Here is a 13,700-nt window from a genome sequence, read left to right as displayed (position 1 = left end):
ACTAAAATAAGAGCATGAAATATAACAGTTTAAATATATATACACAAGTCTGTTTTTTGTTGTTGCTATTTACCGGAAACACAGTCTGTTTTTCAGAAAGAAGTCCAAGTTGAGCGTTAATGTAACGCATAGAGTTGTATTTATATCAATCAATGCGACAGAATGAGTCCGAGGTGGAGTGTGAAGAGCTAAACCTTGAAACTTGATTTAGTGCTTTGATGTTTTACAGTCGGCCTTAAAAACTGATCAATAAACTGCATTCAGTCTAAATGTACAACTAAGTCGTAAAAGTATTATTATAATTCATTAATTTGATGGGGGGGGGGGGGGGGGGGGTGTCTCAGTGCAGTATTTGTACTTTACTGTAAAGTAAACGAAGAAGTGGTGCAGTGAGTTTAACCAGGAATATTTAAGATATTCACGGGGAACCTGTTGCTGTGGCCCCGCCCCTTTCACCTCCGCCGACCAATTAGCGGCGACGGGAGCGGGGAAACAAAGCGTTCGATTGGGGGAGACAGGCAGCGCAGCGGAGTTTCAAGGTGCCCCCTCCTTCCATGCAGGAGAAGGCGGAGAATAGCGGGGCGCCTGGAAACCGGCCTGGCAGCGTCTCGTCCTGCAGACCTGGCGCAGGGAGCAGAGCTCCACGAGCCCGCACAGAGCTCATGTCGAGTTTCTCCGAACAAAAGAAAGTTTCCTCCGCCGGAGTCAGACGGACATCCAGCCTGAGCAGCTCCGGGAGGCCCTTCACGCACAGAACAAGTGACTTTGCGGCTTCTCTCGATCTCTCCGAGCCTGAAGTCAGAAGACGTGAGAGAACAACTGTTGCTTTGACACGTTTCTCTGTGAAATGTTCAGGATTGAACTCAGCGGATCCGGAAGTGTGAATAAACATTTTTCTTTGACAGTTGTGGAAGAAAAAAGAAGGCGGCAGTAAAAGGCGGCTTTTGATGCGGTGAAATCCAGCAGCTGCGCCTCCAGGAGCCGTTTTTCGCCTCCTCTGCTGCAGCTCTCCTCTCTCAGCTCTATGCAAAGACTCCTCTGTCAAACTACTTTTCCTCTTTGCTCTCCGGGTCGTTGACTCTGTCATGGCGGCAGGCAGGAGCTGGCCGTCGCTTTGGATCTTGGTCTGCGCGCTGGACACTGTGCTCCGCTTCCAGCCAGCAGCCGCACAGCATGACAAGGGCATTTCCGTCCCTGAGCACGGCTTCTGCCAGCCCATCTCCATCCCCCTCTGCACTGACATCGCCTACAACCAGACCATCATGCCCAACCTGCTGGGTCACACCAACCAGGAGGACGCCGGGCTGGAGGTGCACCAGTTCTACCCGCTGGTTAAAGTTCAGTGCTCCATGGACCTGAAGTTCTTCCTGTGCTCCATGTATGCGCCGGTTTGTACCGTTCTGGAACAGGCCATACCACCGTGCAGGTCTCTGTGTGAACGGGCCCGGCAGGGTTGTGAGGCGCTCATGAATAAATTTGGCTTCCAGTGGCCGGAGAGGCTTCGCTGTGAGAACTTCCCAGTCCACGGTGGAGGGGAGATCTGCGTGGGTCAGAACACGACCGACACGGACGGCACCACATCCAACCCGACCCCCATCCTCCCTGAGCTGGCAACCCTGCCGCTGCACACCAGCCAGCCCTTCTCCTGCCCCCTGCAGCTCCAGGTGCCCCCCTACCTCAACTACCACTTCCTGGGGTCGAAGGACTGCGGTGCCCCCTGTGAGGTCAACAAACCAAATGGACTGATGTACTTTCGTGAGGAGGAGTTAAAGTTTGGCCGGCTCTGGGTCGGGATCTGGTCGATTCTTTGCTGCGGGAGCACTCTCTTCACCGTGCTCACCTATCTGGTGGACATGAGGCGGTTTCGATACCCAGAGAGGCCGATCATCTTCCTGTCCGGGTGCTACTTCATGGTGGCGGTGGCGTACGCCACCGGCTTCCTGTTGGAGGACCAGGTGGTGTGCATAGATAAGTTCAATGTGGACGGCTACAAGATGGTGGCCCAGGGCACCAAAAAAGAAGGCTGCACCATTCTTTTCATGATCCTGTACTTCTTCGGCATGGCCAGCTCCATCTGGTGGGTGATTCTGTCCCTCACCTGGTTCCTGTCAGCTGGGATGAAGTGGGGCCACGAGGCCATCGAGGCCAACTCTCAGTACTTCCACCTGGCAGCCTGGGCAGTGCCCGCAGTTAAAACCATCACCATCCTGGCTATGGGGCAGGTGGATGGCGACCTGCTCACCGGCGTCTGCTACGTGGGGATCTACAGCGTGGACGCCCTCCGGGGCTTTGTCCTCGCTCCGCTGTTCGTCTACCTCTTCATTGGCACTTCCTTCCTGCTGGCCGGCTTCGTGTCGCTCTTCCGCATTCGCACCATCATGAAGCACGACGGCAACAAGACGGAGAAGCTGGAGAAGCTCATGGTGCGGATCGGCGTGTTCAGCGTGCTGTACACGGTGCCGGCCACCATAGTCATCGCCTGCCACTTCTATGAGCAGGCGTTCCGGCCGCAGTGGGAGAGGACGTGGCACATGCAGACGTGCAAGCGTTTTGCCGTGCCATGCCCGGCGGGCAGCTTCGCGCCACTGACGCCGGACTTCACCGTGTTCATGATCAAGTACCTGATGACCATGATCGTGGGGATCACATCTGGCTTCTGGATCTGGTCTGGAAAGACGCTGCAGTCATGGCGCAGGTTTTATAAGAGACTGAGCAACGGCAACCAGGGAGAGACGACGGTGTAGAACCGAGGAGGCGGACTCTAACACCTGCACACAAACTGAATCCGGGTCATGAACCTCTGAGGAGCTCAGGTGTGCGGCTCATTCATTCATTTTATGAATGAAGTGAAACATGTTCCCAGTTCAAAGGTGAAACGTGGAGCAGAAGGACAGGTGCACAAAGGTGCCCTGAAAACAGGAAGGTGGTGGTTTGGCTCACGGCGGCAGCTGATGGACTGTAACACGAGGCTGCAGAACTCAAAGGATCCAGTTCACTGTAGGAAAATAAAAGCATGTGAAGTCAATGAAATCTCAGGTCTGAGGGACCACCTGGACTCTGCAGGATTCCACTGAGACTCTTCCAGTGTTCAAGCTTCCTTCAGCGTCACAGACTTCATATATTTATGAGTTCATGCATGAACCTGGTGTGAACGAAGTTTTTATTCTCTGTTTTCTTAAACAAACTGTCGTTTTCACACTTTGAAACTCGTCAGTGAGTTTTCCTTCTCTTCCCTCACAGTTATGACCAGATTCCTTTCCAGGAAACTTTTTAGGTTTTTCTTATTGTTAAATGATTCCAGACCCGTGAGATGAAAAGTGCGTGAATTTACGTTATCTGTGCCATTTCCTGTTTTCATTTTCCCACCTGTTCGACGTATTTGTCTCTGCGATTTTAAACTGCCTCTTTTAGACTTTGTAAATGTTCTGAGATGAACTGATGTATTTATGAGAATTAAAAATCATCTTTTAATCAGTGTCCTGTGTTCTTTTGGACCCACACAGCTTGAACAGTTTTTCAGAATAAAAGTTTACGTTTTTCAAAAGCCTGAGGCTGCTCTCAGATCTCATCTGGAAACTGAGGACGAGTGTTAAAGCGGTTTGTTCCAGACGGCTGATTCCTGCTTTCCTGCCGACATTCGATCCCTTTTTCTTTTTCTTTTGGTCCCGGCTGGAGAAAACCTTGTTGAAAGCCTCAGAGGCTGAAACCAGAGCAGCCTGACCTCCTTACAGCAGAACAGAAAACATTCAATCTTTCTCAATCCTTCATTTCTTTTAGCTCAGCAGCAAACACAAAACACGTTTAGACCAGATCATCATCTCTGACGTCCAACCAGAAGAAACCTCCAAACCCTGAACTCCGCAGAACTTCACTGACTGAACCTTCATGTTTTACCTTCAGGATCACAGTGATCCAATGAGAGCAGTCTGAGCACCCATGTTTACACCGCTAACCGCTAACCGTTAATGCTAAAAGTACAGAAGTGTTACCTGTTTCCTGTAGTTTAAGCAGTGCAGAAGCATTGACTCTCCTCAGTGATGGTGATGATGATGGTGGTGGTGGTGGTGGTGTGGCGCCCTCTGCTGGCGAACGGATGAAGTGCATGGTGTCAGTTTCACTGTGAAATCAAACATGACAAAACGCGTTTTTTCATCAGATCAGTGTGTCTCCTCATTCATGTCTCAGCAGGATGTTCCTGTTGGAGTTGGTTGAGGTGGAGCTCATTTGAACTCAAACTAATGATTCTTCTCATTCTGGATCAATCTGCTGATCATTTTCTCCATCAATTGATCGATCGATCATTTGCTTTGGAAACATTGTGAAATTAGTGAGAAATGTGGTCACAATGAGCCCAAAGTGACACCTTCACCATGTTTGTTTGGTCCAACCAACAGTCCAAAGCTCCACGATTACAGACACATTCAGATCATTGAGAGAAGCTGCCAATCGAGATCAAACATCAAAAATCACTTTGTCATGTAAATCTGTGTGTCCACACCAGTGATGGCTCCTTGAATCCGTCATTTGATTCAAATGAAAACATCAAAAATCAGCTTTGCAAATATTTAATGAGGAATCAAACACATTCAACATTCGTCAGAGCTCAGAACTGTTTGTCTACACACGTTTTAAATAAAGTTTTACATCACGGTCAGAGTCTGTCATCGACGGCCGACACGTTGAAAAGCACAAACCTTCAGCCAGAGGCTCGACTCCAGCTGACCACAGATCAGATTGGCTGGTTTCCAGGTTCAACTCCACCTGAAGCTCAGAAGAGACGCAGAGCTGAGACAGTTCGAGAAATCAGTTCGAAGGTCAGGACTGCAGCTCGTCGGCTGCTTCTTCTGCTTCAGGCAGCAAAAACCATAAAACCCAAACACACAAACCTCTGAAAATTAAAAATCTGTTCATGCATCAAAACAATGACCCAACAATGGAAAACTCATGCAGTGACACCGAGAACGAGCTCGTTCTGCTTCATGAGCACTTTGACATTAAATAAACTTTAAGAAAAACTGATGGAAGTAATCTTCATACACTGGAATATCACTTTAAAAACTACTGCAACCAGACTGATCAAAGTAGAAATACTCTCTAAATGAATAATAAAGTCCAGCAGCTGTTTGTTCCGCTCTGCTTCCTCCAAACTTTCACATTATTTCTTCATGAGTTCAACGAGGCGACACCACGAGCAGAAGCAAACTGCAGAAATCAGTGAAAAAAAAAAATCCTGTCAATCTGCAGGACAAAGACAGAAGACATCAAACACGATTCAGTAACTCTGACAACAACCAATGGCCCTCCGAATACTTCCTTTAAAAACATTACCGCCGTAAATTGGACCCTTTCAGGCACTGTTCTCGAAGCATCAGTCTCAATAAGGCGCGTTGTCCAGTCTGCCAGTCAGTGCTGGACTCTCTCCAAGATCAGCACAAACGCTGGAGTCCAGTGAGACACTGCTGCCATCCAGTGAACGTCAGGGGACACGTCCTCACAGCAGTCAGAAAGGAGGGATTCCTGCTGGACTTTGTGTTTCCTCCTCGGTGATGTTTCTCACGCTGTGGAGAAGAAAAACACTTTAAGGTCCAGATTTGTACATGAGTTATATGAGCATCAGACAGCCTCAATGAGAAAGAGCTGAGACACGAGGACGAAACTTTCAGTCTGCGCACAAGAATCACGTCAGGAGACGAGCAGCTGAGAGTCAAGCTGGACAGAGTCAAACATGGCTTTGACCTGAAGACACGAGCTGCTCTTTGTTTGGAAGATGTCTCCTGATCCTCTGCTGAAAGCGTCTGCGCCATGAGCTGAAAACACTGAATCTCAACATTTATTCTGAGGAGGGACGACTGCAGGTTCATGGACGTCTGCTCAGACTCAGGACCCCCTTCCTGTCAACAAACCTCGTGTTCAGACTTTCTTTTCGCCTCCTCTTCATTCCGAACTGCACATCGAGCAGGTTTTTCCTCCACCTGAGAATCGACGTCGCTCTGAAAGAACGTCGTCAGGAAAGTTTGACGTGAAACTGAACAGAACCTCCTCTGGAGCGGGTCAGGTGTGCAGCATCAGTGACCATGGAGATCTAAGCAGGTTAAAAAAGAGACACCGCCGTGAAACTGCCACCACACCTGCTAACCCATCAACCTGGCGTCGTAGTAACCGTCTCTGCTCTCACCAGCACACTTGTGTTTTTTTACGTGAGTCAGTCGAGTGAATCTTTTCTCACAAACGCTGCAGCTGAACGGTTTCTCCCCCGTGTGGACGGTCAGGTGTCGTCTCAGAGTTCCACTTTCTCCAAATCCTTTACCACAAACTGAACAACGGAACGGTTTCTCCCCCGTGTGGATTCTCATGTGTCTGGACAAATTTGTAGCAAAACGGAAACTGGCATGACAAACAGAGCAGCTGAACGGTTTCTCTCCTGTGTGAACTCTGAAGTGTGAAGTCAAAGTCGAGCTTTGCGTGAATCTTCGACCACAGACGGAACAACTGAAGAGTTTCTCTCCAGTGTGGATCCTCAGGTGCATCTCCATGTGTTCTCTCCGCTGAAAAGTTTTTTTACAAACTGAGCAACCAAACGGTTTCAGTCCTGGTCTGACTCCACTGTGGTCAAAGCCTGAAGCACATTCAGAGGAGCTGACTGATGTTTGTCCAGTGTTACATTTCACATCACTTACAGGTGCTTCATTGTTCTGCAGAGGGTTTAAACCTGACTGAGCTTCTCTGGTCTCCTCCCAGTCACAGCTGTCATCAGTCTCAGGTCTGTCTGGATCTGAGCTCCTGGCTGGTTCTGGTCCTCCACAGTCCTCTCCATCAGCTTCTGTCTCCGTGTCTTCAGCGTGTCTCTGATGAAGCTGTGAGGACTGAGGTTTCTCTTCATCCTCTTCTTCGCTCTTCACAGGGACAGGAGGGAATGTGGACTTGGTGATGTCGGCCTCCTCCGGCCCTGGAAGCTGCTCTCCCTCCTGACTGGTCCACAGTTCCTCCTGTTCCTCTTTAATGTGTGGCAGCTCTGCTGGGTCCTCCTGGTCCAGACTGGGGCTCCACTCCTGCCGCTCAGGGGGATCCTCTTCTTGACTCGCCGACAGCAGCCGGACGTCTGTGGAGGAGCATCAAACACAAACGCACCTTTTAGAAAACGGTCATTTCCTGTTAGCACTCAAACCACTGACACTCTGCTTCCTCAAAGGCAGAACAAGCAGCACTTTCCTAATCAACAAGTTCTCTCTGTTTCTCACTCTCAAATATTAAAGTTATGACCCACCAGAAGATCCAGGACAGTTGAATGAAACTCAGTTAAAACACACTTCTGAAAAATGTCTTATTTCCTGGACTCCATCGTCAACTTAAAGAGCTTCATGGTTCAACATAAATGAAGAATGTCCTCAAACCAAACTGAGCTCAGCTCGTTTAACGTGAAGTTCGCCAGTTAGCACCAAAGCTAGCTAGCCTGCTTTGGTGCTAACTGACTAACTAGCAACTAACAACTTTTCTGTCAGGAAACAGTGACTACAAGCCCTGACAGGCCAACTCAACAAACAAACTCAACAATTCATCATCATGTCAAACCGTGAGACACTGAAAAAGAGTCAAACCTGCTCTGTGTAACCGGACTTCAGGCTGGAAAACAGCGTCCAGTAGTTTTCGTTGTCGACAGAGTTCCTCCTCGTACTCTGCTATCGTTCTTTCAAACAGCTCAAATATCTCTTCAGCAGCCGCAGTCAGTCGCTGCTTGACAAAAGCTCTCAGCGTTTGGACTTTTGACATTTTCACCGATTCACAGCAACTTTTGCTGTGCTGCTAAATTACATGACGTTCGCCTCCGTCTGTTTCCAGCTAGCAAGCTAAGTTAGCTTCATTAGCTTCGTAGGACAGCAGCAGATCATTCAGATGGAAAACATTTTCAAACAAAGAGGACAGCACAGAGTCTATTCAGACAGATCTATCTGGACATTTGGGCTCCGTGAAATACACTTCGGTCTCTATTGAAGTTACTCCCACTCGCACCGTGACGCCGGACTCCGTCTTCTTCCTGCTAACAGGCTAGGCTAACTTCCGGTAACAAGCGACGAGTCTGCGGTGAATCATCCCGGAAGTTCACACAAAGTCCACTTCAACAAGTTTATCCACACATACAGACTCTGCTCGGTCACTGCGACTGAATCAGATGAGAACAACGTGATACGGAGTGGAAGAAATTAGCATGTTAGCCACGCGACGAACAATGGCTTCCGTTTTACTTCTTTTTCTTTTGACGTCTTTGCGCAGAAATGCGCGTGGCTGCCCTCCACAGGTCGTCTTCTTTTTCTTTCCTGCTCTGCTTGAATCGATGCTTCAGCAGCTTTTTCAGCGTCACATCACGTCCGTGACAACGACTCAGTCGGTGCTGCTGAGGTCCACACGTTTGAATCTGATCCGGATCTTCATCATCCTGATGCCTTCACAGAGAAACCGGGTCAGCCCCACCCCTTAAAAATAGAAGAGGACCCGTCAGACCCGGACTGCTGATCCAGGGTTCTGCGGGGACACCGATGATGATGATGACGTCATTCCTGTAAACTTTACTGATACAGCACTTTCCTGAACAATGTTACAAAATATTTCACATATTGAAACAGGATTAAAACATTTCAAACAATAAAAACAATGAAGCAGGTCGACGAGGACCTGAAGTGGACGTCAAACATCGACAGCACAGGAACTTCAAGCTGCCTCCAGAGCTGCTCTGCCATCAGGTCTGCAGAGACCTGGTGTGCTCTGGTCCTCCATTCAGGACTGATCCACCTCCAGAGTCAGGAAGCATCACTGCAGAACGATCACACAGCTGGTTCTCGCCTGTTCTGTCCTCTGGGTGGCGCCACAGAGTTTGTGTCCATGGACCTTCAGTGTGCTGAGGAGTTCAGTCAGAAACCCTCCAACACCGAACGTCCACTGATGTCCACCGGAGGTCAGATTCCTCCAGCTTCATGCAGCATTTTACCATTTTCAGATCGCCGTCGACAGAACTCCTGCAGCCTGAACAAACTGTGAACACACAAACGCGCTTGACTCATCTGAAATACTGCTTTTTATCTGTATTTATACATCAACCTGTGTTCCACATATGTGTGTCTCAGTCCTGTCCACTCTTATCTGTTCAGTTTTGTTGTCCTTGTTCTTGGCTGTGGTGTCTTTTCCTGTGTTGGCTCACTGAGATCAATGAAAAACTGGAGTCAGATTCCTTCTCTGTGTTCACACACTTGACCTTTAAAGGTGATTCTGATTCTGATATCAGCTGAAAACTAACGTCCGCTTCAGTCCGGCTGAATAACCATCTGACACACTAAGAAATACAATAATATAATCATCTTAGAACAAGCTGAGGGAGAAGCTCGACAGTCTGAAGGACTGCAGGCGCTTTGTTTTTCAGCTCCTCAAGTGGAGGACAAGTTCTCTGAAAGAACAGACACATTTTCACGGTCCATCTGATTTATGAGGCACTTTACACGAGTTACTTTACAAAGTACAAAAAACAGCAGAGGTCAAAATGAGTCGAACACAATAAGGCTGAGACCAGCAGTCATTCATTTCCAACAGGACGAGCTCAGGGCGGCACAAACTGTCCACTTCCTGCTGTGCTGTCAAAGTAAAAGTCAGCGCTGAAGAAGCACCCGGAGAAACCGCAACGACAGGAAGTGCTGAGCGATAGTTTTTGTGCCCAACAGAGCGGCTCCTCTGATCCATTACAACAGGTTTACTGTGGATGAAAACATCCAGATTCCTTTGAGAGGAGACGTCAGTTCACAGAGCAGCTTTGAGTTCAACGACGACGACGAGAAGAATCCAAGAAAGTAACTCTGATGGAACAACATGAAGAAAGAGCTCATTCTGCTTCATGAACACCTCAACTTTTCCTACTTTAATCACATTCTGATGAAAAAATTCAACTTTTAATGCAGGATGAATGTTTCTACATAGGAGTATTAGTACTTCTACTTCGTAAACAATCTGAGTACTTTTACCAAAAGTGGAATATCACATTAACACAACTGAAAAAGACCATTCAAAGTAGAAATACTCTCTCAATGAATAAATAAAGTCCAGCAGCCGTTTGTTCTGCTCTGCTTCCTCCAAACTTTCACATTATTTCTTCGTGAGTTCAACGAGGCGACACCACGAGCAGAAACAAACAGCAGAATCCAGTGAAAAGAAAATCCCGTCAATCTGCAGGACAAAGACAGAAGACATCAAACACAATTCAGTAACTCTGACAACAACCAACCGTACCCCGAATACTTCCCTTAAAAACATTACCGCCTTAAATTGGACTCTTTCAGGCACTGTTCTCGAAGCATCAGTCTCAATAAGGTGCGTTCAAAGGGCCTGGTCCAGTCTGTCAGTCAGTGCTGGACTCTCTGGAGCTGCTCCTCACACACCAACTGTGTGCAGTTCTTTCTTTCTGCTGCCCTCACCAACATACGTGATTTTTGAAAATATGAAGCTGAGTGAATCTTTTCTCTCAAAGGCTGCAACTCAATGGTTTCTCTCCTCTGTGGACAGTCGAGTGTTGTCTCAAATTTCCACGCAGTGTGAACTTTTTACCACAAACTGAACAGCCAAATGGTTTCTCCCCAGTATGAATTTTCATGTGTGAGGACAAACTCTGTCTGAGACTGAAAGTTTTCTTACAAACTGAGCAGCTGAAAGGCTTTTCTCCTGTGTGAACTCTTAAGTGTGAAGTCAAATTTGAGCTTTGTGCAAATCGTCGACCACAGACAGAACAACTGAACGGTTTCTCCCCTGTGTGGATTCTCATGTGTTGTCTCTGATGCTCTTTCTGTGTGAATCCTTTACCACACACTGAACAACTGAAGGGTTTCTCTCCTGTGTGAATCCTCATGTGTGTCACCACATGGACTCTCCACGGAAAAGTTTTCTTACAAACTGAGCAGCTGAAACGTTTTCCCTCTGAATGAAGTCTCATGTGAGTCGTTAAGGAGCTCTTTCGGGGGTATGTTCTGCCACAAACTGAGCAGCTGAACGGTTTCTCTCCTGTTTGGACTCCACTGTGGTCAAAGCCTGACGCACATTCAGAGGAGCTGACTGATGTTTGTCCAGTGTTACATTTCACATCACTTACAGGTGCTTCATTGTTCTGCAGAGGGTTTAAACCTGGCTGAGCTTCTCTGGTCTCCTCCCAGTCACAGCTGTCATCAGTCTCAGGTCTGTCTGGATCTGAGCTCCTGGCTGGTTCTGGTCCTCCACAGTCCTCTCCATCAGCTTCTGTCTCCGTGTCTTCAGCGTGTCTCTGATGAAGCTGTGAGGACTGAGGTTTCTCTTCATCCTCTTCTTCGCTCTTCACAGGGACAGGAGGGAATGTGGACTTGGTGATGTCGGCCTCCTCCGGCCCTGGAAGCTGCTCTCCCTCCTGACTGGTCCACAGTTCCTCCTGTTCCTCTTTAATGTGTGGCAGCTCTGCTGGGTCCTCCTGGTCCAGACTGGGGCTCCACTCCTGCCGCTCAGGGGGATCCTCTTCTTGACTCGCCGACAGCAGCCGGACGTCTGTGGAGGAGCATCAAACACAAACACACCTTTTAGAAAACCGTCATTTCCTGTTAGCACTCAAACCACTGACACTCTGCTTCCTCAAAGGCAGAGCAAACAGCACTTTCCTAATCAACAAGTTCTCTCTGTTTCTTGCTCTCAAATATTAAAGTTATGACCCACCAGAAGGTCCAGGACAGTTGAATGAAACTCGATTAAAACACATTTCATGACCGTGGCTGATAAATGTCCTACTTCCTGGACTCCATCATCAACTTAAAGGGCTTCATGGTTCAATATAAATGAAGAATGTCCTCAAACCAAACTGAGCTTCAAAGCCAGCTAGCCTGTTTTGGTCCTAACTGGTGAACTAGCAACTAACAACTTTTCTGTCAGGAAACAGTGACTACAAGCCCTGACAGGCCGAGTTTGGACAACATGCACAAACTCAACAATTCACCATGATGTCAAACTGTGAGACGCCGAAAAAAAGAGTCAAACCTGCTCTGTGTAACCGGACTTCAGGCTGGAAAACAGCGTCCAGTAGTTTTCGTTGTCGACAAAGTTCCTCCTCGTACTCTGCTATCGTTCTTTCAAACAGCTCAAATATCTCTTCAGCAGCCGCAGTCAGTCGCTGCTTGACAAAAGCTCTCAGCGTTTGGACTTTAGACATTTTCACTGATTCACAGCAACTTCTCCTCCAGACACACTCCGTTAAAAACTGTCTGCTCTCTCTGATGTGCGCTGTGCTGCTAAATTACATGACGTTCGCCTCCGTCTGTTTCCAGCTAGCAAGCTAAGTTAGCTTCATTAGCTTCGTAGGACAGCAGCAGATCGTTCAGATGGAAAACATTTTCAAACAAAGAGGACAGCACAGAGTCTATTCAGACAGCTCTGTGTGGACATTTGAACTCCGTGAAAAATACACTTTAGTCTCTATCGAAGCTATTCCGACTCGCACCGTGACGCCGGGCTCCGTCTTCTTCCTGCTAGCAGGCTAGGCTAACTTCCGGTAGCATTGTTGGCTAACAGGAGATGAGTCAATTCAGCTCAATATTCCTTGATTTGTCACACGAGGGGAAATTCCAGAATACAGCAGCATCAGTAAAGATTAATATAAGAAGTGCATGCAAATTAGAAACAAAATCAGCATATACAAAAGAGTGAGGATTTTAAATAAAAATAAAAAGAAAGAAATTGTAAAAAATTGTAAGAAATTGTCGATAGTATTTACAGACTGTTATGTACATGTTTTTATTGCACAGCTTATTGCACAGACTACTGCACTGATTACTCGGAGCAGTTTTTGTTGTACAGTCTGACAGCTGCAGGGAGGAATGACCTGCGATACTGCTCCTTCACACACTTTGGACATAGCATCCTGTCACTGATGGAGCTCCTCAGTGCAGAGTGTGTGTCGGAGGGGGTGGGAGTCATTGACTGTCATGGAGGACAGCTTCACTGTCATCCTCCTCCACCAGTTCCAGAGGGCATCCCAGGACAGAGCTGGCCTTCCTGATGAGTTTGTCCAGCCTCTTCCTGTCAGCTGTAGTGATGCTGCTCCCCCAGCAGACTACACCATAGAAAATGGCAGAGGCCACAACAGAGTCATAGAAGGTCTTCAGGAGTGAAGTGAGTCTGCAGTGAATCATCCCGGAAGTTCACACAAAGTCCCCTTCAACAAGTTTATCCACACATACAGACTCTGCTGGGTCACTGCGACTGAACCTGATGAGAACAACGTGATACGAAACGTGAAGCAGTTAGCATCTTCATCTTCTTTATCGAATTTTAACGGCATTTAGTAAACACGTTCATAGGTGCATTACCGTCATCTCCTGGACTGAGCAATGAAAAACTATCTTCTATTTTTCCTGCTGTTCTTGTCCAGTAATTGATCATAAGATTAGATTTGAAGTCTTTCGCAGCAGATTCTTGTTCATCTGTTGTCGTCTATCAGGACACGATTGACAGTTTCCAGTTTATTACAGGTCACAGTTCAGCAGGGTCTTCACCTGTTTGACTTCAACCTGTCTGTCCGATTCTCTGACAGGTCATGACCATCCATACGAGTTTTCAGTCTCCAAGGAGGTCCAGCTGATGATGGAACAGTCTGGTCTGAGCGTCCCAGAATGAAATCAAGCGAGGTTGACAAACGTGCTCAACGTGCATTGAAC

The 13,700-nt window shown here is 47.6% G+C and overlaps 2 protein-coding genes across 2 annotated transcripts; one reads left to right on the top strand and one right to left on the bottom strand.

Moving 5' to 3' along the window:
• Positions 1–665: 665 nt before the first annotated feature.
• On the top strand, positions 666–3,395 carry LOC143315834 (frizzled-7-A-like). The gene has a single exon (XM_076723340.1). It carries the CDS (start codon positions 1,086–1,088, stop codon positions 2,742–2,744), a length of 1,659 nt encoding a protein of 552 aa, XP_076579455.1. The 5' UTR covers positions 666–1,085; the 3' UTR covers positions 2,745–3,395.
• Positions 3,396–4,549: 1,154 nt separating this feature from the next.
• On the bottom strand, positions 4,550–12,538 carry LOC143315873 (uncharacterized). Its single transcript, XM_076723396.1, has 3 exons — positions 12,025–12,538; positions 10,785–11,541; positions 4,550–7,104 (listed from the first exon to the last, which is right to left on the bottom strand). The coding sequence occupies exons 1-3, from the start codon at positions 12,194–12,196 to the stop codon at positions 6,132–6,134; spliced, it is 1,902 nt and encodes a 633-aa protein (XP_076579511.1). The 5' UTR covers positions 12,197–12,538; the 3' UTR covers positions 4,550–6,131.
• Positions 12,539–13,700: the final 1,162 nt, after the last annotated feature.

This window comes from Chaetodon auriga, chromosome 23, assembly GCF_051107435.1.
Source record: "Chaetodon auriga isolate fChaAug3 chromosome 23, fChaAug3.hap1, whole genome shotgun sequence".
NCBI classification, from domain to species: domain Eukaryota; kingdom Metazoa; phylum Chordata; class Actinopteri; order Chaetodontiformes; family Chaetodontidae; genus Chaetodon; species Chaetodon auriga.
Note: the sequence above shows the minus strand (reverse complement) of the source record. Positions and strands in the feature narration are given on the sequence as shown.

Excerpts from the sequence above, each read along its gene's own strand:
- LOC143315834 (XM_076723340.1), top strand. The coding sequence starts at position 1,086 with ATGGCGGCAGGCAGGAGCTGGCCGTCGCTTTGGATCTTGGTCTGCGCG.
- LOC143315873 (XM_076723396.1), bottom strand. The coding sequence starts at position 12,196 with ATGTCTAAAGTCCAAACGCTGAGAGCTTTTGTCAAGCAGCGACTGACT. Across the intron at positions 11,542-12,024 it reads AGTCCGGTTACACAGAGCAG|ACGTCCGGCTGCTGTCGGCG; the intron begins GTTTGACTCTTT and ends GCTCCTCCACAG. Across the intron at positions 7,105-10,784 it reads AGACAACACATGAGAATCCA|CACAGACGTCCGGCTGCTGT; the intron begins CACAGGGGAGAA and ends TTGATGCTCCTC.